At 33.8% G+C, this 25,460-nt stretch overlaps 4 protein-coding genes and 1 non-coding gene across 9 annotated transcripts; 3 read left to right on the top strand and 2 right to left on the bottom strand.

Moving 5' to 3' along the window:
* The first annotated feature begins 2,368 nt into the window (after positions 1–2,368).
* Positions 2,369–2,884, top strand: LOC128040615 (uncharacterized). Its single transcript, XM_052629793.1, has one exon. It carries the CDS (start codon positions 2,455–2,457, stop codon positions 2,752–2,754), a length of 300 nt encoding a protein of 99 aa, XP_052485753.1. The 5' UTR covers positions 2,369–2,454; the 3' UTR covers positions 2,755–2,884.
* Positions 2,885–7,207: 4,323 nt separating this feature from the next.
* Positions 7,208–9,529, bottom strand: LOC105780534 (U3 small nucleolar RNA-associated protein 18 homolog). 2 transcript variants are annotated; one of them, XM_052629792.1, is made up of 2 exons: positions 9,434–9,529; positions 7,208–9,196 (listed from the first exon to the last, which is right to left on the bottom strand). In XM_052629792.1, the coding sequence occupies exon 2, from the start codon at positions 9,185–9,187 to the stop codon at positions 7,511–7,513; it is 1,677 nt and encodes a 558-aa protein (XP_052485752.1). In that variant the 5' UTR covers positions 9,188–9,196; positions 9,434–9,529; the 3' UTR covers positions 7,208–7,510. The 2 variants fall into 2 exon arrangements, with proteins under 2 accessions (XP_052485752.1, XP_012460376.1); XM_012604922.2 differs by having other exon boundaries at positions 7,208–9,231; positions 9,434–9,528.
* Positions 9,530–11,588: 2,059 nt separating this feature from the next.
* TRNAR-ACG (transfer RNA arginine (anticodon ACG)) lies at positions 11,589–11,661 on the top strand. The gene has a single exon. It is a non-coding gene; the product is annotated as a tRNA-Arg (tRNA).
* Positions 11,662–15,548: 3,887 nt separating this feature from the next.
* On the top strand, positions 15,549–19,157 carry LOC105779524 (F-box protein SKIP5). 2 transcript variants are annotated; one of them, XM_012603316.2, is made up of 5 exons: positions 15,549–15,952; positions 16,864–17,008; positions 17,090–17,168; positions 18,225–18,283; positions 18,640–19,157. In XM_012603316.2, exons 1-5 carry the CDS (start codon positions 15,823–15,825, stop codon positions 18,983–18,985), a joined length of 759 nt encoding a protein of 252 aa, XP_012458770.1. In that variant the 5' UTR covers positions 15,549–15,822; the 3' UTR covers positions 18,986–19,157. The 2 variants fall into 2 exon arrangements, with proteins under 2 accessions (XP_012458770.1, XP_012458769.1); XM_012603315.2 differs by having other exon boundaries at positions 18,595–19,157.
* A 426-nt stretch (positions 19,158–19,583) lies between these two features.
* Positions 19,584–24,739, bottom strand: LOC105779523 (probable mediator of RNA polymerase II transcription subunit 26c). 3 transcript variants are annotated; one of them, XR_008195410.1, is made up of 9 exons: positions 24,043–24,739; positions 23,889–23,957; positions 23,710–23,792; positions 23,500–23,573; positions 23,329–23,381; positions 23,207–23,240; positions 22,978–23,099; positions 20,980–21,446; positions 19,584–20,143 (listed from the first exon to the last, which is right to left on the bottom strand). XR_008195410.1 is itself a non-coding variant. In XM_012603310.2 (9 exons), exons 1-9 carry the CDS (start codon positions 24,415–24,417, stop codon positions 22,322–22,324), a joined length of 1,014 nt encoding a protein of 337 aa, XP_012458764.1. In that variant the 5' UTR covers positions 24,418–24,736; the 3' UTR covers positions 21,948–22,321. The 3 variants fall into 3 exon arrangements, 2 of the variants coding, with proteins under 2 accessions (XP_012458764.1, XP_012458765.1); XM_012603310.2 differs by lacking the exons at positions 19,584–20,143; positions 20,980–21,446 and adding exons at positions 21,948–22,431; positions 22,534–22,627 and having other exon boundaries at positions 24,043–24,736; XM_012603311.2 differs by lacking the exons at positions 19,584–20,143; positions 20,980–21,446 and adding exons at positions 21,948–22,431; positions 22,534–22,627 and having other exon boundaries at positions 23,329–23,378; positions 24,043–24,735.
* Positions 24,740–25,460: the final 721 nt, after the last annotated feature.

The following is a 25,460-nucleotide window of genomic DNA, read 5'->3' as shown; positions in this document are numbered from 1 at the left end:
AAAACAACTATCATCTTGTGTTTCAAGAGATGTTCCACGAAAGGTGTTTCACCAAAGTGGAAGAAATGGAAGTAACCCGGAAAATGGCAAGATTATTGGGTTATCTTCACTCTTGCGATGTTTCAGAGAGTCTGGCTTGGTGGATCATATATGGAGGTAGTTAAGAGGTTTTCCTTTTAACCTTTTTCCTAGGCTCTTCTTCACTATTTTCCATCATCAACACCAACAAAACTCTTCATCATCTCCTCTTAACCATTAATTCCATTGTAACTAAAATTTATTCCATTATTCCTATTAATTGTCAACTTTGTAACTCTCATTTTCTGGACACTATAGATAGAAGCATTTCACAACTAGTGAAAGGACTTTTGGCACTTGACATTCTAACTCTCAAAGTTCTCTCTAAAATTCTCTCAATTTATTTTTTTTGTTGAACCTTATCATCAACCACATTTCCCTTTCTCCACTTTACCAACCGCACCTGCCATTGTGCTAAATGTTACCAAATTTGTTCCGGTCTATAACTTTTTTTTAAAAGCAAGGTTAATTGTTTTTAGTTAAAATTAGGAAAATAAAAATAAAATTTCAAATTTCAAATTTTTGAAAGTCCTAACCTCTAATATATGATTAATGAAAAAAATATATAATTATATTGATTAAGGGATGAACTTGAATCTGCAAAAGCTTATGTGGATAAAGTGAAAGAAAAAAATGTAAGACTGAAGGTGATGTTACAAAAAATCTCAGAGTCAACCAATTCAACCACAGAGGTTAATTTCCTCTCCCTTTTTCTTTTGATGATAGAGAAATAGTTGGTTAATTATTTTACATGTAGAAAAATTTTATGTAATATCTTTTATAGTTATTTTATATTCTTAAATTATCATTATGGTTGTGTTTAAATTTAAATATATATTTTTATTATAAGTTTAAATCTTACTGCTATAGAACTCATTTCACTGTTACAATGTTCAACCTCACCATCACCATTATTTTTAATCACATTGGATTTAACTTCATTGTTATGCCCTTCTGTCATTCAAACTCCATTTGAGGTAATGCCTCGATAGGCCACCCACTTTAACACCTTTAGGTAAGATCACTCATTCTTCTCAAAAGGAGTCATTCACCTGCTTTTAGGTATGAACATTCTCTAAGTGTGAACACACTCCTAATATAATAAGGAGTCTGTGTAGGTGCAACAACCTCATAATAATAAGGTCCTATGATATATGCTCAAAGATATCCTTTACATATTTGGCAGGATTGAAAGCTTATCCAACCACGTCATACCAGTGGATAAATGAATCTCTCCTATAAATACATTGAGGAATGATGAAGAAAGAATCGATCTTTCGAAATCAATATTGCTACAATGTTTATAAATTGCCAACTTTTTAAGTCGGTGGTAACCGACCAATTGATAAGTTTTGTGGAATTTTCCCTCTATAAAGTAAAATAATAAAAAGAGCAAGTTCATTCGACGAGAGAAAAGATGTCTACATTAAGACCTTGTTGATGTGTTGAATTTAGAATTTTGATGGTGGCATTAACTCCTATTTTTCTTTGTAATTTTTTAATACCCTTTAAAAAAATGTATTAAATATAATTCATTCTTTAATTTTCTATTTAATTGATTCATACTTTTTACTTCTAAACAATAAAATCATTAAAGTTCCATTTAAATTTTAGCATTTATTATAAATTTTATATTCAAATTTCAATATTTAAAACACTTAATATAATATTTTATATATAAATTTAACATTTTCCTTTTCTAATTTGATATTTAAGATTTTTTTGGGTCCAATGTGACATAATACAAATTACTGGATGGTAGAAATAACTAATGTATGTTTGACACGTGGCAAAAGATGTGGAATTTCTTGTTTTAAATTGTCAATTATTTTAGTTTTATTTATTTATTGGATAAATTACATAGATAGCCACCCAACTATGAGAGTATTTCTATTTTAGTCAATTAACTTTTCGATTAAGTCACTAACCACTAATGTGAACTTTTTTTATTGGCATAATGATAAATTAGCTTTCAAATGTTTACGCATTCTATTAATTTAGTTCTAATCCTAAAAAATTAAATAAATTTAACTCTCAATATTTACACATTCTATCAATTTAGCCTAAATAATAACGTGCATCCAAAAAGGTAAGTAGGAAACTGAAAGCACCGAAGACCAGACGACTTGAATTAAATAATAGCGTGGAAGTGAGAAGTAGGTCAACCAAATGGGGGGTGTAGTCAAAATATGAGTTCCGGTGGAGGCGTCGGCTACAAGTCAAACATGCCCGCCTTCCAATCTTCTTCCTCCCTATCTCTATACTATAAATCCACCCTCCCTTTCCATTTGATCTTCATATTTTCCAACTCTAAACACCTTGTAAAACATCCCAATTCCTCATCACCACAAATCCTATTAAGTTGTTGAAGAAACCATGGAAGTAGAGATGTCAATGGCAGATTCATCATCACTCAAGGTTCTCATGTTCCTCATTGTTCAAGCGCTGGTCTATCTCATCCTTTCTAAATCCTCCAATGTCTTCTCCGATGACAAGTTGATGATGACATCATTAAGCTTCAAGCCCCCTCGTTCCTTGTCCATTCGTCGTCTTCTCGCCTCCATTTCCGATTTACCTCAAGGTGTTGAGCCATCCCCATCTTCGTCTTCATCGCCATCCTCAAGGGGTTTGGAATCACCCATTCTACAACAACACGCTCAACACTATCAAACTTAGATCTATTTGCTTAGTTTGTTTAAACTATTCTTTTATTCTTTGGGTATTTGTAATCCCCATGAAACATCTTTCTTTGTAATTCCTTATCATGTGACAAATTTATAAATGATATTAGATTTTTCTAAATAAATTCCTTATCATAAATGTATGATAGTAAGAAAGTAGGGCACCCACTTTGATGACGCATGCTCATGGATGCTTAGCAGCAATGTCTATGGTTGTACGTGGCATAGGGTATGCTATCACAAACAAAGGACAAATCTTTTTTCTTTTTCTTTTTTTGACATAAGAACATCTCCATTAATAGGTTAGAAACAAGAGCATCCCTTTCCAGCAAACTAGAAAGAAAAGACGGTACAGAAGAAACTCAGTCTAGAGGGCAAATTCCTTTTCTAGTACATTGAGCAATCCAATCCACTGCTTTATTAGCAGTCCAAGCAAGCAGAAACAGAATTTAACAAAGAGACAATATCTTGTTCAATGGCGAGTGATCCCCAACAGTTAAAAGATTTGTTCTTCACAGAGCGAATCAGCTCCTTGTTGTCAGATTCAAAGATAATGGATTCCCATTGCCATCTTTTTGCAAGAACCGAACCAAGCCTTAAAGCCAAAGCCTCAGGTACTTGTACGGATTTAGTTCGAACAAGTGCGTTGATTTCGTCAAGAATTTTTCCGTTGGAATCTCTTGCAATTGCTGCAATACCAGTCATTTGAGAACCCGAATCCCATTCCAAGTCACAACCGGGTAGCAAGCACAGTTGTCAAAGATCAACTCGTTCCATGCCTTCCAAAGGGACCAACAAGTTTTAGCAATCAAACCAACTTTAGGCCACAACCCATTTTCCGAACCAATTAAAAATCTCCAACCACCAATGTGTGAATCCTTTAAACCCCTCTTTACTTGGACTGTAACCCAACGTTGAAACTTTCCAAACAGCTTCTGCATAAGGGAAAAAAAACCTAACATGTTCAAGTATCTCATTCTCCCACTGGTAGACCACTGAGTCGACTCCATGTCTCTTCCTTAAGTTCTCTGGAAAATTTCCCAACCAATGATTTATTACAACAGGAGCAACTAATATGGCCTAAACCCGATTCTCAAAATATTTTAGCTAGTATCAAATGCATGCAAAAATATAATTAATTGTTATCAAAAGATCAAAATTAGAATTTATTTAAACATGCAAAGACCATCCTTTTGTTAAAAAGAAAAATCAAAAGAGAACTTCTTTCTCTAAAGTTTCAAATTAGATAGCTACAAAAGGAATTGATGTTTCAAATTTAGAGAGTGGAGGAACAGCATATAAAAGAAGTCAAGCGTGTAGAGGAGCAAAATAAAAGTAGTTTGAAATCATGAGATATTTTGATAGATTTACATATTTTGGGAGACCTTTAAAAAATTGGAATTTTGAAAAATAGGAGATAGAGAGGAAGCTTCAAGAGGTGTTTTCTGAGTTTGGGATGGACGACAGACAACGGATCACAACGAGGTCACGGCGGCTGGCGGCAAATAACTGGGTTAATGGCTACTTTTAGATTTTTTTTTTTCCTTAAATGAAGCTATTTCTAGGTTGGTTCTTCAATTTGATGGAGAACAAAGGAAGAAGATGAAAAGATAGGGAGACGTGAGGTAAGTAGAGAGAAGTAATGGATGAACGAGAACAGAGAATTTTGTAGGTGTTATGCCCCATTTACATCAAGACATGCGGTAAGCCATAAAGGCCCCCAAACAATAAGCTTGTAACCAACGAATATGGAGGTCACCTACAAGTTTTCTCTCTTAGGATGATCATCCCAACAAGTCTAGGCTATTTCGAGTTTCAAAGTCTGCATTGAGAACGTGAAATTGTTGGTTACCAAACACCACGTAAGCACAACTGTATTATTTTATCAAGTCAAAATGAATAACAGGATTTGTCCCGTCATAAATATTCTCGTCCCATCAAAGACATCTCCATGTGTTTCGTAATGATGACTAAATGACAAATTTAATATATTAACACCATATTACACGGAACTCTCACTTATAAATACTTATAAGAATGATGAAAAAGAGATTGACTTTCCAAGATACCGAGCCTATACTCTTGCAACTTCCCTTTAATTTTCAGCTTTCATACTCTCTCAGACTTTGCTGCAGTAGCCCAGTCAAACTTTGTTGATGTTGTTTTTTGACTCTTCCTCAGCTCTTCCAAGAGCACGACCAATATGATCATCATCCTTGCCTTAGGTTTTGCCAGGCCATTCATCTCCCCTAATGATCATTTTTTTTTCTTGCAAAAAAGTAAAAAATAACTCTAACAATGGCAAAGAAGAAGCACCGCATGGCAAATCGAAGCAAACAAACCCTTGAAATGCAAAAATCGTTGCAGAAAAGCAACAAAAAAAAAAACAATTCATAGTAGTTGTAGAAATTTCAAAATAAAAGGAGGCAAAATAAGCTCAAAAGGAAAAAACCCAAAGAATATATAGACCTGCCTCATAAAACGAATCGTTTTGAAGAATAAACAACGTTCAATGGCAACTCACCACCCATTCCAAAAGGTGGTTATTTATCATTATCACGACTCCTTACAAATGCCGTCTTCAAAATACATTTATTGTAGAATCCAAAAGGTTTTGATATAACATTTCACTGTAAAACAATGTCACTATCTGGAACAACCTGTAAAGGAGAAAGTTAATGGATTAGAACGTCTCGAGGAAGGCCACTTTATAACCCTCCTCTAAACTTGAAAAAGGGGAATATTGTTATATCCTCATCTGCGTTAAGACACGTGACAAGCCAGAAAGGCACGAAACAGTAAGTCTATCACCAGTGAACCAGGAGGTCACCTGCAAATTTTCCCTCCCGGGATGACCATCTGGACAAGTACAAGTCATATGTTGTCTGAGTCTTAGAGTCTTCATAAAAAACGTAAAGTCTTTTGTCACTAAACACCACATGGGATCTACTGCCCTATTCCATCTAGTCAGAATGAATGACAATATTTGTTTTATCATAGACATCCTCATCTTACCGAAAACACCACCTACGTGTTCCGCAATGATGACTAAATAGCAAGTTTGACTCATTAACACTATCTTACACGAAACCCTCGCCTATAAATACTTCTAAGAACAATGAAGAAGGGATCGACTCGCTAAAATACCAAGCCTATACTCTGCCAACTTACCTTTACTATCTTCGTCTCCACTCTCAATAACCTTCAGCTTTTCGCCCCGGCTAGGTGAACTGACCTCCATCGCTATCACCACTCTCTCCTCCATATCTTCTTGTCGTATCACCATGTAACAGGGAGAATTTATTTGAAAAGATAGAATAAAAATAAATATTATGTTATCGTTATTATATAATTTTAATATTTTATATTAATTAAAAACGAAAAAGTAAAATATTTTATATTAATTAAAATTAAAATATTATATTTTCATTAAAGGCAAATTTTATATTTTTATATTTTTAATTTATTGTTCAATATAATTAAATTAAATTTATATAATTGAAATAATAAACAAATATTATTTATTTAAGGGTAATAATGTTATTTCTATTCTTATTATTTACTTATTCCTTCAACTTTACAGTATCCGACCATTCTATTTAATCAACCAAACCATGTAATTCATATTATCTCTCTATTCCATTTCTACCGAATAATTATTCAATTCAGAGTTTTTATTTACCCTATTTGGGGATATTTTTATTCTATTACTTTTTATTTAAATTATTTTATAAAAAATATAATTAAAATCAACATAATCAATCATTTCTTTTAATCAATTAAAAACCGTATTAATTTTATCTATTCAAACAAAATAAATATACACATTTTTAAACCTTCAGTAGTTTTTCTTCAGTCTTGCTTTATATAATTATTTGCCCAAGTATAGAAAAGCACAGGTTACCTTTGCATAAGCAATGGAGCAATGTTGAGTTCTGTATGTATTGGATGTCACATGTTAAGAGTCACTACATAAACCATTTTTCTCCACAGAAAGAAAGAATCTCACTTTTATGGTCGGGGAACTCCCAAATGTCATCTTGGATGAAGATTTTGGCTTTTCTTTTTACTAAAAAATGCATGTCCGAATCAATTATAATCAAAATAAATTCGTTTATCCATACTTGAGAGCATGGTTTGATCCCCAAGTTCACCTGTATAGTAGCGTAGTGTATGTGTGATTGTGTATTATATAAAAAAATTAATCATTACAAAATATGCAATACAGAGCACAATCATATTAGCAAGCAAGAATATAGCTGATATATGTGAAGTCTAACCTTAGACATCAAAAACCCAATATTAGGATAATTCCAAAAAAAGATTATCACCAAATATTGCCAAAACTTGCTTGGAATAATGATTAGAGCTTTAAACCCTGTCATCCCCCTCCCCGTTATGACCCCAGTATCTTGATGATAAAAAACAAAAAGAGTAGTCTCCAAATATTCAATAAAGCAAGGCAAAATTGTTAAATAAGATATCACTAAGAGAAATTACAACAGAGATCAGAAAAAAACTAGAACAACCAAAAAGTTCACACTAAGAACATGTTTGAAGCTACTGTGCCCAAAACTTAAGCTCTTTGATCATTCCTTATAAGTAAAGGCAAAACCCAAAAGATCGAATTAACGAAAAGAAAGGTTGTTCATCCACCAGAGAGGACGATTGAAACTATACTGCAGCTGAATGAACTCACCTTACAAGAATAAATGATGCTTCAAACAAGTTAAGAGGGGTAAAGATCCACTCTATGCATGATTGTAGTGATGCAACTTGTATAGTAGCACTTTGCCGGCGGCGTTTCCAACAGCCATGAAACCACAACCAGGACTGAAATCCAGACAGCGGGGATACTGTAAGTTCTTATTCAGTGGAGGCCAATTAGAGTAGACTGTAAATGATGGGACATGTATCAGCTTTAAACTGTTTTTCTTCATGGTAGAACAGATAGCTAGTATTTGAGCATCACTATTAAACTTCATAAAATCGACTTTGGTGGTTAGATTCTCGACGGTCTTGATTGGTTTCCTTTTACCTCCCAAAAATTCATCCCTATTGTAAACGTTCACTATCCCGCTATCAGAACCAGCGGCAAACATTCTTCCATTCAGTGATGTACAAAGAGCCGTACCATTAATGCAGCCTTCATCAACAGCCTTATGGATGCATGTTCTAGTTCTCAAGTCCCAATGGTAGACTTCTCCATCCCCGCCAGAGCTCAATAATTGGTTCCCGTTATCAGCAAAAGCTAGAGAGCGGACTGTTCCGTTCATCTTAAGTGTTCCAATCAGCTCCTTTGTTTTGGATGAAACCAACAAGATATAACCTTCATTTCCCAAAAACGCAATTGTGCTAGAATCGGGGGAAATCTCAAAAACTTCCAAGCTTTTTTCCTCCCTACCAACCAGTGGCCCTATTTTATCAACTTTTCCTTTCACTAAATCAAAACAGTAGAAGAACTTCCTCCTCCCTGCTATAATGACCTGGGAACCATCAGGCACGAAAGATGCCTTACGAATCGGACAATCTTCAAGAAAAACACTTTGTATTTTGGTATTCCGTTTACCATCGATCTGGAAAAACCTGATCCTTCGATCCAATCCAGCAGCAAGTAGTAACTGAGCATTCCTGTGGAACTGAACTGAATTTATCGGGCCATTGGAAGGTTCCTCAGCATTTGCATCCACGAGTCTCGAATACTCAAGAAGCCCTGGCAACAATTTAACCCTACTCTTCACCACAAGATCTTCATTTGTTCTAAGAATATCATCAATAACTTCACCGTTTCCATAACCAGAAGCTGCCACTACACCCTTTTCTTCATCTGATGATTCATCATCATAACCATGATCGTTCCTTAACCCTGAATCTAGCTTGGCCCATTCTGTCCCGGGGTTCAGCTTAGCATGTTGAGCCCTCAATCTCGAAACATACTCCAAACCAGAAATCACACTCTCATCCTCTTCTTTCCTCAACTTCCTCAACCTATTGACCTTAGCTATGTTTATCACGGTTCTTTCCTCCTCCTCATCCACCCAAGCAGCTTTCCTTTCCTTACAAGTCTTCTGCTCATAATCACTTTCCTCAGACAACTCCACATCGTTCGTGGAACTGTCCAAGAAGAACAAAGCAGAACCGTCTTCAGCAACAACATCGTGAGCTTTTTCCTCGACTTGTTTACCAAATTCAAGGGGGGAATAAATCGACCCGAAAAGAAAACTTTCAAGCTTTTTAATTTCTTTCTCCTGCTCAACCTCAATCTGATTTTCTTTTTCTTTCTTTCTCTTTTTCAACTTAGAGATTTCAAAATCAGATTCCAACCCATTCTCAGTATCATTGATATCTCCATTAATCGAAACCACTTCATCATCCCTTTTAAACTTCACCTTGTTTCTAGACACTGGGTTTTGAGATATCAAACTCATGTTTTCCCTCTTTCAAAGGTTCAGAATAAAAAACAAACAAAAACCTGATGAATAAAGGTCAACAAACCAAATTCCTGAGCAGCATATAAATAATTATTAAATCAAAATACGAAAAACAACACAAACACCATATCATAGATACACCGCCATGTCAAACTCAAACTTAGATGACATGCATAAAATTTAAAAACCCAAGTTGTGAAAAGTGATACGGAACAAGACGAAGGGAAACACAGTAAGGCCTACCTGATGTTTTTCCAGGGAGGGGGCGGCCGCTGAGAAAATAAGGTCAGTTCGAAGTTAAAATCCGTTGGGTTACAATTTTTTTTTTTTTTGTTGGCCCATTTAATAATTATTAAATTTTATTAACATATCACTCACATATATATATATACATATTTAAAATTATTTTTAAAATTGAATTTAATAAACGGTTCAATATCTTAATTTTATAATTTTAAAATTTTACAAAAATTTAAAAGTTATTAAAAATTTAACATTTTATATATTTTAAATTCTTTATAATTATATTTTATATATTTTCTAATAATTTTTAAAATTTTTGTAATATTTTATTCAATTTTAGGCTTAAATATTAAAAATCAACATAAAATAATTTAAGAAATCAATTAAACCCTTCTAAAATAATTAAAATGTTTAATTTAAGCCATTGCGTCATCACTTAACGATCCATCAAAGGCTTGATAGAAAACTTTATTTCAAGGTCTTAATGAAGTGCAATTCATAATTCGAAGAATTCAATTAGACCTGTCCATGGGCCGGGCCGGGTTCGGGTCGGACCCGAAAAAATTTCGGCCTGCCTCCTAGGCCCGGGCCCGGCCCGGCCCGAAATATGGGCCTGAAATTTTGCCCATGCCCGGCTCGGGAAAAATATCATAAGCCCGAGCTCGGCCTGGCCCGGCCCATTTTTTAAAAAACATTAAAAAATCATTTTAAAAATAAAAAATTAAAAATAAAATTATTTTAAAAGTATTTTGAAATTAAAAAATAAAAATAAAAAATATATATTTATTATATTCGGGCCGGGCCCGGGCAAAAAAGTGGTGCCCGAGGCTCGGCCCGTTTTTTAAACGGGCCTTGTTTTTTTGCCCAAGCCCATATTTCAGGCCTATATTTTTACTCGAACCCTCCCATATTTCGGGCAGGCCGTCGGGCCGGGCCGGGCTGCCCAGCCCATGGACAGGTCTAGATTCAATTAGATATTTTGCTTTGGTGTTCAATTGATTTTTTTTTAAATTATTTTATGATAGCAATTTGGCAAGTATTTACAACATTATGGTACATATACGATGTGAGGAGAATAATTACATAAAATTTGTATTATTAACACCGTTATAATTCTTTTATTAAATTCACTTATTTAATATTTTGAAATTAAAAAATTTACTTGGTAGTATGTAACTGTAATAATTACATTAAAAATAATGATATAGATTTTTATTTTTTTTAAAACCTCATTAGAATTCTTCATGAAAATAATTTTTTGTTAGAATAATGTTCTTAAGAAAATTGATGTCAGCATAAATATTAATTATTTAGAATAATTAATGATGTTACAAAAATAGAGGAACCAAATTATGTAAATATATATATATATATATATATATATATATATATAAACTTAAATCACAAAATGTTAATTAAATTATACTCTTTTTCCCAAGTGGTACCTCAATTATATTCTGATACTCAAATTACCCCAAGTCATCAAAAAATCTATTAACCAATTATTTTATGACACATGATACTTTTAAATAAAAATAAAATAAAATTTTAATTTAATTTAATTTAATTATAAAAATTAAATTAAATTAAAACTTTTCAATTCTTTTACACACCGCCCTCCTCAGGATTCTTTCTTTTCTTTTAATGCATTTTTAATTGTTAGTTAATTTTTCTTTACAATTCGCTTACCATTTTCTTCTACTCACTTTCTTCGTAGTCTTGGATTTCATACTTTATTTGAGTTTATTTTTCGTTATAAAAGTTCACTCAACATTAATTATTTTATACAAAGTATATAAAACGATTGAAAAAGTTATTTTAGAAAAATAATACATGAGTTTTGAATCGGGATGATAAATGAATCAAAATCAAGTTTAAAACGGAAAATAAGTTCTCCAAAATTTGAGTTTTGTTATGAAAAATTTAGGTTTGGATGAATTTTAAATATTTTATTATCAGAGTTGTTGGGTGAAAAGTAAGAGTGATGAATATGTATATAATTAAAAAAAACCTTAAAAGAAAATAATATTAAACATTATTTTTTTAGTTAAAAGCTGGGAAAGAATTCTAGTTTCTCTGGTTTGGTTTGTCTATGCATCTTGCTGACATCAACATATTTAATAAATATGAGTATACTCGTCGTCGGTGCAACAAGGACTCCATGGCCCAATGGATAAGGCGCTGGTCTACGGAACCAGAGATTCTGGGTTCGATCCCCAGTGGAGTCGCTGTTTATCTAAAAGTTTTGGCCCCCAATAGACGACAACAAGAGCCAGGCCTTAAGGTGTCATATTTTTAGGCCGACAGCCATCAAAACTGAAGTCTACAACTTCTTTTTTGCAAATTTCAAACTAGTCTTAATGTTTTGAATTAATAAGCATTTTAATTCAGTCATATAAACAATGTAATTAGAATTTTTACCTTTAGGTAATTGTTATTAACAATATAAAAGAAAATATAATGGAACAATATTTTATGCACCGTCGGTGTAATAATTTTATGTACCATCAGTGAATAATAACATGTCACATCATCATCAAATAAAACAAAAATAATGGAGAACTTATAAATAAATATTAATAACTCTCGGGTTTAGGATCTTAGGTTTAGGAGTTTAGGATCTAGGGTCTCAAATTTAGGGTTTTGGTTTTAGCATTTATTTATAATTAATAATTATTTAAGTATGCTTAAATAAAATTATCAGTATTTATTTTTAAAAAAATACTTTTTTATTTAATGATGCAATGTCATATTATTAAACGATGATTAATGAGACTTATACACTCATGTATCAAATATTCTCCCAATTAAGAGAAATATTCACATTAAAAAAAGCGAGTGCTTTGAAGAGTGGGTAGTCTATTTATAGGAGTGAATGACCAGAACCTTTTCAGAAAAATCGAGAGGTTGTAGGTCTTTCAAGACATTGGTCATTCAATGACCACCCGGACAATGGAAAACGAAGGATTGCTTGTGGGTGCTTCTCAAATGACTTGCTATGTTGTCACTTGTCCAAAGTTAGAGGGGTATAACCAAACATTAAAAATTAAATCTTTAAAATAAGAAAAAGAAATAAAAACTCTGAGAAAATGTTTCTCCCAATCTTTTATAACATGCATCTCCAGCAATCTGTCATCCACTTTAACAAAATGTGTAATAAAGCCATTAGGATCATGGGCTTTTTCAACAACATGTTAGCTTGCTAAGCAGTTTTACAAAAAGTTGGGTCTAAGACCCTGAAATCTTTGTCCAAATTTTGGCCTATAAATCCCGATTGGGTTTAATTAAGCAGTTCAGCTAAACTCAAAGAACCAACCGAAGTACTAACTCGTGTCTGACTGTCGTGTCGGTTTATTGTTCATTGCATACCATAGTTAATATCTTAGGAAAAAAAAAATATACTTTTCGTAAGGCAAAGGCGGGCCATGAGCTAGAGAAGAGAAAGTCCAGAAAGATTCCGTCTTCTTCTCCTTCTTCAGCTCTTATAAATAACCTTGATGATGGCTGCCTTATCTCCCATTCCAGGTTGGGTATTTAATAAAAATTCTATTAAGATATGATTTACAATTCTATTCCATTATAGCTTAATTCCAGTATAACATTGTTTCATCCAAAGATCCGCAGGCTCCAAGGCACTCACAACGAGAGGCCGTTAAGGAAAAGGGAAAAACAAAGGAAGCGTCGTAGGTTGCAAAAAATGGTCAAATTATGAAGAACATGTGGGCCCCACCATAAGATGATCAAAAAAGAAACCTAATTACACATTAATTAAAATCTTTTTCTTACAGAAATACCAGGAATATTGTTCATCAGATAACATTTTCGACTGTTCTCTTATTTTTAACATTGCTCTGTTCTCTCGATGAAAAAATAAAATAAAATAAAAAAAGACACATAAACAACAAAATAAAATAAAAACCACTGATACAGAGATGATCAGCTCACGGGGATTATGGAAGAATCAGCGCAGCACTCACCAATTAGACAGCAGCAACGCAAAGCCGCGAGACAGCCCTCAAGGAAACCAGGCCTTGGAGGTGGAGCAGCATACTGTGGAGGTGGTGCCATCACTGGGGGATAACCTTGAGCAGGGTAAGGAGCAGCATAATGTGGAGGTGCAGCAGCATACTGTGGAGGTGGTGCCATCGCTGGGGGATAACCTTGAGGAGGGTAAGGGTCAGGACAAAAATACTTGGGATCACTCATATTTGGAAACTAAAACTCAAAAATCAAAATCTAGTCCAATTGACAAGTGATTGAATGTAGGCGGAAAATGTTTTATAGAAAAAAAGGGTTGTCCAAGGGCCTCGCCCCCCACGGGGTAAAAAAGTCATAACCACCCCATATTAGATTTCTAGAAATCGACAAGAGTCAAAATGGTTAAGAGCTCGATCGAAAGTGGAGAGAAACAGCCAAATATTACATTTTAAATACCGTTTTATTTTTTCCACCCTTCCAAAAGATCCAATCCACGGTCATCCGTCATCCTACAACAAAATTTTTCTTTACAAATGCGCCTATTTGCCCATCAAACCTCAAGCTCCTAATCAAACCGATTCTAAAAGACTTAAAATGCTTTATAGTCCAAAAGGGTCCGCAAGGCCACCCCCGCCCGCGCGCGCGGGTAAATTAACGCACGACAGAAGGTCATAACTCCCTCCTACAAAAAAAAGAAAAACAAAGTTTTGACAAGAGTCAAATCTTAGCCTAATGGTTAAGAGCTCGGTAGAAAGTGGAGAGAAACAGCCAACTATTACATTTTAAATCCCATTAAACCTCAAGCTCCTAATCAACTAAAATTCCTGTTAGTCATTTTAGCAAATAAAAACCCTACCTCTACTCTCATCTTCACGTAATCTCAAAAGTTACAATTTTACTCTAAAATCTTGTTGGAAATTTCTTGAGATTCTTGAAGCTTTGCAATCAAGTCCCAATCCATCTTCTTCATCCAGTCATTGGATCTTGCGTCGATTTCTCATGAAATCCCCGTCAACATCAGTATGTACTATGTTACCTGTCAATTAGGACTTTTCAATTTTAGGTGACAACCAATTTAATAAAAATAAAAATTCCTTCTGTAAAATTGAGCTAAAGCTAAAGTTGCATGTATCATACGATATATTAAATCAAATTTCATATATAATGTTTTATATTAATATTGACATATATTACGGAATAAAAAATGCTTTTATTAATAAATTTTAAGATGTGTTTGATAAACAGAAAAACTAAGCATTGTAAATCTATTTGATATATTAATTATTTTGTTTGATAATGGTAAATTTTGATTTTAAAAATTTATAATTTCATAAATTTAATCAATTATTTATTCTAAGGTAAACTCCTAAAATAGTCACTTTTATTTGTCTCAGGTTACATTTTAGTCACTTATGTTTGAGATGTTACATTTTAGCCACTTACGTTATCATGGGTTGTTAGTAACAACCATGCAATGGCATGTAACTAAATGCATAGGTAAGAACAAAACAAACCCTAACCAATAATAAGTGCTAAAAATAATATTTTTTTAACCTCATTTTTAACGTGTTTTGGGTGATTGTCTGATGTCAATTGTGATACTCCCAATCCTTTAAATTCATGTTTTAATGCTTAATAAAGTACTTGAGAACAAAATGAGCGAAAACCAAAGCATCAAAGCAAACTGAAGAGCCACAAGAGTTGCACCTTTTCACACGGCCAGGCCATTCAAGCATGTGGTATGTCGTGTCGATTTCATGGGATTATGTACTAAACAGCAAAAAATCACGATTTTTTTAAGTATTCTAAGACTATATATGACAAAAATAATAAAATAGGAAGGAACCGCCAAATAATACTCAAGAAAATTACTCAAAAAATACTATTGAAGCTTACTTTAAAACAAATTTCCGTCACTATTGAAGATTCATAATTGATATATTAGGAAATTATCGTGAGTTTGTTTTATTCTTATGGTTATGAAGTATCTTTGACTTTTCCTTTTGCATCTCCAACAATGAAGATTCATAATTGATATATTAGGAAATTATCGTGAATTTGTTTTATTCTTATGGTTATAAAGTATCTTTGACTTTTCTCTTTTCATCTCCAACAATCTGCCATCCACTTTAACAAAATGTGTAACAAAGCCATTAGGATCATGGGCTTTTTCAACAACATGTTAGCTTGCTAAGCAGTTTTACAAAAAGTTGGCTTTAAGACCCTGAAATCTTTGTCCAAATTTCGGCCTATAAATCCCGATTGGGTTTAATTAAGCAGTTCAGCTAAACTCAAAGAACCAACCGAAGTACTAACTCGTGTCTGACTGTCGTGTCGGTTTATTGTTCATTGCATACCATAGTTAATATCTTAGAAAAAAAAATATACTTTTCGTAAGGCAAAGACGGGCCATGGAGGTGGAAGAGCTAGAGAAGAGAAAGTCCAGAAAGATTACGTCTTCTTCTCCTTCTTCAGCTCTTATAAATAACCTTGATGATGGCTGCCTTATGCATATTTTCAGCTTCTTGTCTCCCATTCCAGGTTGGGTATTTTTCCCCCTATAAACCCTTTTCTTAATGAATATTTTTCATTTGATTGATCTCTGCAAATATTAGTTCATTTGGTGCTACGGTTCTTTATTTATCTTCAATTTTGTATTTGTTCATCTGGGTATTAAGCAAGTTATGTTAATTTTAACTCAGTCGTTGGTTTTGGTTTCATAGGAAGTTGGCTTACGGTCAATTTTTTTTTTTTAGGTAACGATGCAATTGGATTTTTTGTTGGCATTTTATATTGGTGTTTAGAAATTTCTGTTATTTTTAGATTTATAGGAAGTGAAGTAATGGTTAATTCAAGTTATTTTAGGTTAATTATATTTATTGGGAATTTCTCTTCAAGTTCTTATGATGGAGTGAGAAAGCATATGTAAGGTATTTGGCCCAGATAGTTCTTATTTTAGAAGAAATGAACTTGGATATTCTTTGTGAAATGCATGGAATGACATATCTTTACACTCTTTTTCTTCTTGTATTTGGTGGATGTCTCCCGGTTTTTGAGGCTTTGACTACTTATGCTAAGGTGGAGGCGAGCAAAACTTTACAAATGTTGGGATTTATGTAACGTCATCTAAAGATTTCTTTTATTGAATGCTTCCAAATTAGTGGGTATTCTTGTAACTTTGGTTATGTGGTGCTAATGATAGGATGTTTAGTTGTTTCCTAAGAGAACTTGATGCTAATGAGGTAAAAATGTCTGAAAAGAATCCATTCAAGTAATTTGCTTTCCAATAGCATTCCTATTTTGTCTTTTCCTTTGTTTTCTTTTTCCATTGGCGTTCGGAAGTTCCACATTTTAGCAACACTGAAAGCATTTTAGCAGGCACCGTCATTTCTGATGATTTTTAATCCTGGTACCAAGTGCGATCTCTTTTACATATTGCTATTGAGTTGCAGATCGGTATAACACCGCCCTCGTTTGCCACAGATGGTGTTATTTGGCGTGTCACCCTCGACTGTGGCTGCGAGTAGATAGATCTGTTCAGGATTTTTCTGAACCTGGTGTTTTCCCCAATATTGAAGAAGCTGTGTCTGCAGCCAGGTACATAAAACTACTTCTAATTTGTGGTTTGGGATTATATGGTATATTACTGAGACCGTATCTCCAAACTCTCCCTTTTAGACCTGGCGACACTATTCTAATTGCAGCTGGCGGCAGTCATCTTGCCTCTAATATTCAGATTAAAAAACCTCTCTGCCTGGTATGTCCTTATGATTCTGCAAAAGTCAGTTTACAGATAAATTGCTTCCTTGGTATGTATTTACTCTTTGAAATACAAATTTCTGAGAAAAAAACTTGGATCTGCACCCATGGCTGGCGCATATTCTTACATAGCATGGGGATGTAACCCTTCAAGTACCCTTTGTGTGATCCATTATAGATATCTCAACATGGATGCCTCTTAATAATGGCCATGGGTGTTAAACCTGAAGTTGGGCATACGTGTCTCGGACACATTTCTGTATCAGACACTAACACTCAAATCGAAGTAATGCAGGGAACTTCCACAAGTATTGACTTTGAATGTGCTGTCCTATACATTCTGCCACCCTTTTTTTTAATGCGATACCATTATATTTGATAATGGAGATGCTTTAAGTTCTTTCTCATTTTATTGTTTTAGTTTCTTTTTAGTTTTTCTGTAAAATGCACGCAAAGATGTTTCTTATTAGTATTATTTGAAATACAAGACCTGTTTATGCCAAATATTTTGTTATGAGATATATATGATCATGGATCTTTCAATGGGTGATTACTTTAGAGCTTTACTTATGTTTTCAAAAGATGTATGGAGTCAATATATAGGCCTAGAACCCCTACTATTTGGCCTGAGATGATTTAAAACTGCATTTAAGCAATAGCAACTTATTTGATTCAAATATCGGGCTGTGGGTAACCTCTGCCTAGTGCTACCTAGTGCTACCTACATTTGTTGATTTTGTTCCATCCCTCTTGCACTAAATTATAACCTATTCTCGTTATTTGTGGTTAGGAGTTTTTGAGTTTAGGATTATGTTATAGATAACTCAACATAGATGACATGAGACCACGCTCAAAAGATGTTTGAACCACTCGTAATGAGCTGTAGGACATGATTCTCTTAAAAGTCTCTTTCCCCATCCCCTACTCAGCTCTCTTATTTATCTCCTGATAAAGAGATCAAGGCCTTGAGATGAGAATGAAGATAATCTTTTTGTAATAATTGTATAAAAAGTTATTGTTTTTGCCTCACTTCTATCTCAACTACTTTCTTCAGATCGGCGGAGGTGAGCTTCCTGATGAAACAACTGTCATCTGTTTGCGAGGTTCAGACAGGTTTGCAAATTTTCTGACTATGTTTTTGCTTCGTATGTTGAATGTGGTAATTTGTTGAGAGGTTTCTCCATGTTATATCTAGAAATCTTGTGTCGAGCCACCTCCATATTGTTTAAAATTAGCAGCTTCACGATTAAAGGCCTGGATGATGTTTTCAGCATGCGATTTGCTTGAAATGTTCTCTTTTATTTGTTGTTGTGATTTATGATAAAACTGAAGGAGCAGATTGCATGCTACCTGCTATGAAAGAATATGGATATTCAACAGTCTGGAGATGGCTCTATAAGGTCACAATTATTATTTTTTAATAGAGAGAAACAACCTGCACGTTTGTGCTGTTCATTTTGGTGGAGCAGTGCACTGGAGTTTCTATCAACCTGCAAGCTGACAAACTTAACGGTGAAGGCGGAGCTAGGTTGCTGCTTGCTTCATAGGAGTGGAAGGCTAATTATAGATGAATGCATACTTCAGTGTGAATCAAACCCGTTGGACTATCTGTCATGCCCGATCATGAGTACAGCCGGAAGTGGGGTGTTTCCCTCCAACCTGAAGAGTGATGGTGATAGCATTTCTGTATCGCACACTCGGATTGAAGGAGGTGCAAAGGCTGTTTTGACGAGTGGAGATCTAGCACTACAGCAAGTTCGAGTCATTTATGCTCGAACTAGTCTCTATTTCTGGTTCGACGTTGGTTGTAGATAATTGGATTAGGGAATTCAATTTAATTCCTGAATGTTGTTTTGTTTTCTGTAGGAACAATATCTAATGTAGCCATAGCCATAGCCATAGCCAAAGGCATTGTATGTTATCAGACCATTTGCAACAAACGTTCCTTTTCTATTTTTTAGTAGATTTGTTCATGAATTTGGTCCAATGCAGATTGAGCTTTGGACATGAGATGGTTAAGGTCTAGATCTGGAATTGCGACCATCATATTATGATACATATAATGTATATAATGTTGGAAAAAAAATTCCTAATTAATTCATTGAAACATTTACCTAATAATTACCTGACGTAAAAGGACATTAACTTGCATCAGTTTTGTTCGGACGGCAAGCATCATCTGCATTAAATTTGATAATTCGTATTCTTATTTATCGTTTTTGGTTGATATGTTAAAAATTACATAATATAAAATTTTAAAATATTTATAACTTTAAACATTAATGTTTTAATCATATATATATATGTGTGCATGTATTGTGTTTCAAATCTCGTGCAACTGATACAATGCTTGGAATAGTACAATTCCAGAATCCCCCCATAAGAGACATGGAGCATGGCACTTTTTACATGGTTTAACTACTGAAATCCAATGTATTTTTATATTTAAATATTTGACACAGAAATAACATATTACATTGATTGCCAGATCAAATTTCTAGCATGTTTCAAGTTTACACTCCTCTTCTCTCCAATACATATAAAATGCAATTCTGGAGTTCCAATCAAAACCATAATAGCAAAGTACTACATCCACGGAACTTAGGGCCTAACAAGTTAGTTCAGCATCTGCATATGCATCCCCTTGTCTTCAAGGTTCGACATCTTTTGCGGGTGTGTGAACTGTGAATACATGTGTCTAAGATGATTCCATAACGAAAACCATGTAGCCAAGGTTCTCCCCAGAGCTTCCCACTAATGCTTATTGTTCAACACAATTCCATGATATCTAGAAATTTTATCCAAGTAGAATGCCATCTAGCTTCCTAAAACATCGAAAACGAAGCACTGCACGTATTCGACCAAGCTCTTTCATATGCTCTTTCAGGTTCAACAATCTTCAATGCTAAGCTCATCTAAGCAAGTACAAGTCACCGGTTGGGCCTCCACAGTGAAACAAGAAACTAATGATGACTGCAAGCCAAGAAAAACTCAAGTTACAAAAAACATGCTATTTTTTTTAACACATTCCGCTTTTGGTCAAAGAAATGTGAAATAAACATGCTTCAAAGCCAGACTATGACAATTGTACCTGCATCTATCAAATATTCATCAATCAGTCCTAGTACTTTATATTGTCAAAAAAGCTGTATTTATCATGCACCTAGAGCAAACCAACACATATCTAGACATGATTATCAGGATATAAGCCTCAAAGGACTCTCCAAATACATAAAAATCTTGGAGATAATTGACTATACTTTTATCGGACATGTACCCATGTCCAATCCTCAACCAAGTCTGAGTGATATAAATTGATACATATATATACTTGTAAATAAGAAAATTATATTTATGTAACTTTACTTGACAATAGATACCTGCATAAGTAAATTTGTAGGAAATAAGGAAAGAAAAAAACAAAATAACAGGGAAAAGTATTGAGTAATATTTCTGGTAAAAGAACATGAGAACTTGATATTATATAACATTCAATTTTTTGAGAAGTCAAACATTTTGTTCATTAAGCAAAAACATAAGGCAATGCATGTTGCAGTCATCAAAACCTGAACAGTTATACAAATGGCAATCCAGAGTTCATGTAGCAACAGAACTAAGTTCATGGTTATCAACATTTTTATGCAGTAGAACTTTTACAAAAGCTATGAATCATGGATGTCATCCACAGGTTCCCTAACATATCTTGCTCATGCATGTTCAGTTTCAGCAAAATGTCGTATTAAGTTGCTGCCTTCAACATATATAGAACTCGTATAATAATGAGTCTATTGAGGTTATAGTGAGAATACCTGCAAAGTCCAATTGATTACATCCACCAACCCGCATAACAAGCTGAAGGCCACTTCATCTTGTTGGTTATGGTCATAGCATAAAGGCCAAAGTGCAATTGATCACTTCATAAAGATGAATACCAGTTAAAGAGAGCCTTATTACTCTCTTGCTCGACTCAAAACATAGTTTCATATAGCCATTTAATCCACACCACCTGCAAGCAAAAATGACAAGAAAAATGGTTAACTAAACATCATGTTAGAGAAGACAGAAAGGTGGAGAGAGGTGGATGTAAGTTTGATATTTTCTTCTTGTTATTTTCTTTTTGCTCCTGGAGCGAATTATGGTTTGGAGTTTGCTGGTGAAGGGAGTCTTGTTTTCCTAAGCATTCAGCTTTGAGTGAGAAGTCCCACAAAATGAAATCACTGAGAGCAAAAGCTTGCGACATAGGGGAAAGCAAGTACTAGGACTACTGCATAAGAAGCTGCATTTAAAGAGTTAATAAGAAACTTCATTCAAGCATCCTTTGAAGTACAAGCAACTACCCTAAACAAATAATCTAAAAGTCATCAACCACAATGCATGAACCACAAAAGAGCAGTTACATATGACAGATCAACCTCACTGTTTGTGTACATCTGTATTAGCTGTGCAGAGTCCCCTTGACCCTCTCAACAGATGCAATAAGTTAAGGAGCCTTATCATATAACCAGCAAATGTTGAGGCAGAAAACTTTTTGGAATTAAAAAAGGGTTTCTCTGCACACCTCATCAATGTTTCAAAAGACAGATGGTATCTACCAAATGAAACAAAATCCATATGGCTGGCTTCTTGCATAATCTTTAAAAAAGTAGCGCACAAAAGAATTTTAAGGAAAAAAAAGAAAAGAAAAAGAGTAAATTTTCGTTATAACCATATCCCACAAAGTACTGCTACCCTTACTATGCATTAAGTTAAACTATCAGTTTGCCTAGTATATCAACTATTATCTTCAAGGTAGAGTCAGCTTGCATTGATAAAAAATGAAAGATGGTAACATACTTCCAAAACAAGGAGTTATCTTTTAAGAAAACTCACATATATTACAAATTAAAAATATCGCACATTTGGGGGTGGGGGAAGGTAACATGTCTCAAACAAAGAAGTACAGTTCACCCCCAATAGAACGGTTATGGATGTCCACGGCCCTCAAGAATTTCAAATGATCGATAATAGTTCAGTACATATCCATGAAAGAACATGGAAAGATAACCTATAAAAGATATGAAGAGTACTCCTATCTTATACAACGATCACAGCAGAAAAATAGAAATGAAATCCTAAATTAGGATGTCGTTTAATCCCAACTCATTCACCCAATCACCAGTGCCTCCCTTGAGAACCACCTCCCTTGTTTTTGGCAAAGAAGGCATTCTTGGGTTTTGGTAGCTCATGAATGTCCATCACTTGTACCGTTCTTTGCTTTTTGGCTTCAAAAAGCACACAAAAATCGCAGACAGTCACATTTAGTATGAACCCAAAGTGAGGGATTCAAGATCAAGTAAACTGTGGAAGAAGAGAAGAAAGCAAACCATTTTCAGCTTCCTTGTAACTTTCTTGAAGCCTTTTCCTCGCAGAAGCCAGCCTTTCAGAGTCAAAATTGCTTTCCTTTTGTTCTCTCTGTCTCTACGAAATCCCCAGAAAGGCGATTCAACAAATAGAAATGCCAAAGTTTATACCAATTATCAACTCATCAAACTGAATCCTTAGGACAACCGGCAATGCTAAAATTGCTAAGTTAAGTTGAACTTTCCCTTGGCCTTTTGCTAAGATAAACTATTAGGGTGTGGCGAGTAACTATAACTTCTCATTCCTTGAGAATCGAAAGCCTCAAAATTACAGGAATTTGTCAAAACACCGGTTTCGCATCATCAATTATTTTGAAAGCATTTCTTTCTAAATTTGGTATCAGACATCTATGTCCATCAACAAAGTAATGATGCAATTAGATGCTCCCATTTGGTATGTACTAATACCTGTACATTTTGTGGAGGAGTTGAGTGAGTATGTCTTGATGGAGGATCTTTTCGGCAAGGAGGGATTGGCTTTGGCTTCCTTTCAGGTTCTGAATTATTCTTCTCCGAACCAAAACTCCCATCTGTCAATTGTTGTACGGTAAAGCATTAAAAAGGAGGTTGATTGATTAAAAGCACAAATGAAAGATACAAAGATCATATCCAACTTTGAATCAGATTCTATACTCACTGTGGGGATTAGGAGAGTATGCAAAATCAGGAACCTATAACAGAACAGAATCTTAGAACGATAAAAAATAAACAAAGCAGAATTTTAAAACAACTTTCACAGGGAAAAACAACTCCTTTCACCTGTTGACGACCATTTTGAGGAAGTTTTTGCTGTGGTGAATCGCCATCGGCTGCTAGACAATATTCATAGTCATTTTAACTTTATTGACATGTCAATTTCCATTCACCTTTGAAATATTTTCTGACAAAAACAAAAAATTCTTCATATTACAGTTGAGATAATAAATTTACCCATAAGTCCAGCAGGTTCTGGTTCTCCAGGTTGATTCACCCTTACCCATTCATCTACAATTTCTTTCCACTTCCTGAAGAAACAAGAAATCAAATCACATAACACTCTTTCTTTGATAATTGCTTCCTCAGTTTGTTCACACACTCACATACATACATACATATATATATATTTAACATATATGTATACTTCAGCAAGTTCATTAAAACCTGACAAGTTGCTTCACTAATCTCCTAACATCATTTGATGAATGTTTCCTCAATTTGTTAACATGTCTCCCAATATCAGTCTCCTGAAGATAGTATCACAACGAGGCAATTGACATAAATCAAACTAAACAAGACATTAAACCAAAAAAAAAAAAAAAACTGTTCCACATAATTATTACCTTGAGAGCTTGAAATGTTATATCCATGTCTGCCAAGCTTTGAAGTAAATCAACCAAAGAATCCTCAGACTGTAAAAACAAATTATTCAAATCAAAATCAAAATCCAAAACAAATGATCAAATCAACAATACAATAGCAAAAAGATTCAAAGACCTGATCAGGTAGTTCAAGACGCTCCTTAATCTCAAGAACCCTTTTTTGTTCATCATCAAACAAGCCTCCATAAGGGTCCATATCATCATCTTCATTATCAGAATGAGGCGTAAAAGGAGACCCTTTTCCTCCTTCTTTACCTTCATGGGGGCTATCTTCTTTATTAACTTGATATACATTTGATCTCTCACCAAAATCACAGCTTTTACACCTGGTAACCATGGAAGTAGCATAAAGCCTCTCCACAATCCCATCTCTCCTTTGCTTAAACTCTTGGCCATAATCCAAAGAAGCTACCAGGATTGCGGTATCTATAAAAGTCCACACATCAACACCAGCAGTTTCAAGAACTGATCTGAAATCATCCAAATCCATTACAATTAAAACCAAAAGTTGATGATTATGTTGCAAATTCCAACGCCTATTTCTTCCAAGTATCAAATCAAAGATTTGACCTTCAACATAATCAGATCTGATTGAAAACAAAAACGCCCAAAGCTTGAAATTTACAATTTTTTTCAGCTGACAAAAGAAAAACAATTCCTTAAAGTCAAAGCTGAAATGGTTTTTTTTTTTTTTTTGAACAACTTGATGATTTTGAGTTTGTTAATGGAATTGGATTTTTGTGTGGGAATTGGAATCAACCAAATGAACAGATAAAACTCTTTTCTTTCTTTTTCTTTTTGAAATGAAAGATGATTATGATATTTCTTTATTTGGAAGAGAATCTTAGATAAGTGTATTCTTTTCGTTATAATTACACAAACGTATGTAAATAGAAGTAATTACATATGAGTGAAACTGAAATTATCTATTCACCTATTTATTATAAGGGTAAACTACACTATTGGTCACTAAATTATCTATATGTTTAATTAAAAAGTTACAATTTGGTCACTAAATTTTTCAAAATTATTCTTTTGTCACCCAATTGTGAAATGGCACCTTTTAGTTGGTACAATAACAATTTTACTCCTCAATTTTTATACTTTCTGTCAGTTTAACAATGATTATATATAAAATGATAAAATTGACATTCTTTTTTAAAAATTAGAAAATATTAAAAATAAATTAAAATAAAATTTAATAAAATAGTTTAAATAGATATACTGAGAGAAAATGAGGAAAACTATTTTAAACCCTCCAAATTTTCTCTATGTACTATCTATATAAAAATATCAAATATCCATTCTTTAAAAAACATAAAAAATTTAAAAAAACATTAAGCAAAATTTTTGGTTTTTGTCTTACCTCATTTGTTTCTTAACATGCCTTTTTCATTATAAGAAAACAAATTTTGAAATATAACTTTTTTCACAATTTAAGTTTTGAAAATAATTTAAATGAATTGAAAATTTGCAATAAGTTTAGAAAAATTTAAGTTATATTTAGTTTTTTTACTAAAATAACATTAGAGT

This window comes from Gossypium raimondii, chromosome 4 (genome assembly GCF_025698545.1).
Source record: "Gossypium raimondii isolate GPD5lz chromosome 4, ASM2569854v1, whole genome shotgun sequence".
NCBI lineage: Eukaryota > Viridiplantae > Streptophyta > Magnoliopsida > Malvales > Malvaceae > Gossypium > Gossypium raimondii.
Note: the sequence above shows the minus strand (reverse complement) of the source record. Positions and strands in the feature narration are given on the sequence as shown.

Coding starts and splice junctions, on each gene's coding strand:
- LOC128040615 (XM_052629793.1), top strand. CDS start 2,455: ATGGAAGTAGAGATGTCAATGGCAGATTCATCATCACTCAAGGTTCTC.
- LOC105780534 (XM_052629792.1), bottom strand. CDS start 9,187: ATGAGTTTGATATCTCAAAACCCAGTGTCTAGAAACAAGGTGAAGTTT.
- LOC105779524 (XM_012603315.2), top strand. CDS start 15,823: ATGGAGGTGGAAGAGCTAGAGAAGAGAAAGTCCAGAAAGATTACGTCT. Junction 17,009..17,089: donor GAAGCTGTGTCTGCAGCCAG/GTACATAAAACT, acceptor TCTCCCTTTTAG/ACCTGGCGACACTATTCTAA. Junction 18,284..18,594: donor TGTTTGCGAGGTTCAGACAG/GTTTGCAAATTT, acceptor ATTTTTTAATAG/AGAGAAACAACCTGCACGTT.
- LOC105779523 (XM_012603310.2), bottom strand. CDS start 24,417: ATGGATTTGGATGATTTCAGATCAGTTCTTGAAACTGCTGGTGTTGAT. Junction 23,958..24,042: donor GTCTTGAACTACCTGATCAG/GTCTTTGAATCT, acceptor TTGTTTTTACAG/TCTGAGGATTCTTTGGTTGA. Junction 22,628..22,977: donor CTCCTCCACAAAATGTACAG/GTATTAGTACAT, acceptor GGGATTTCGTAG/AGACAGAGAGAACAAAAGGA.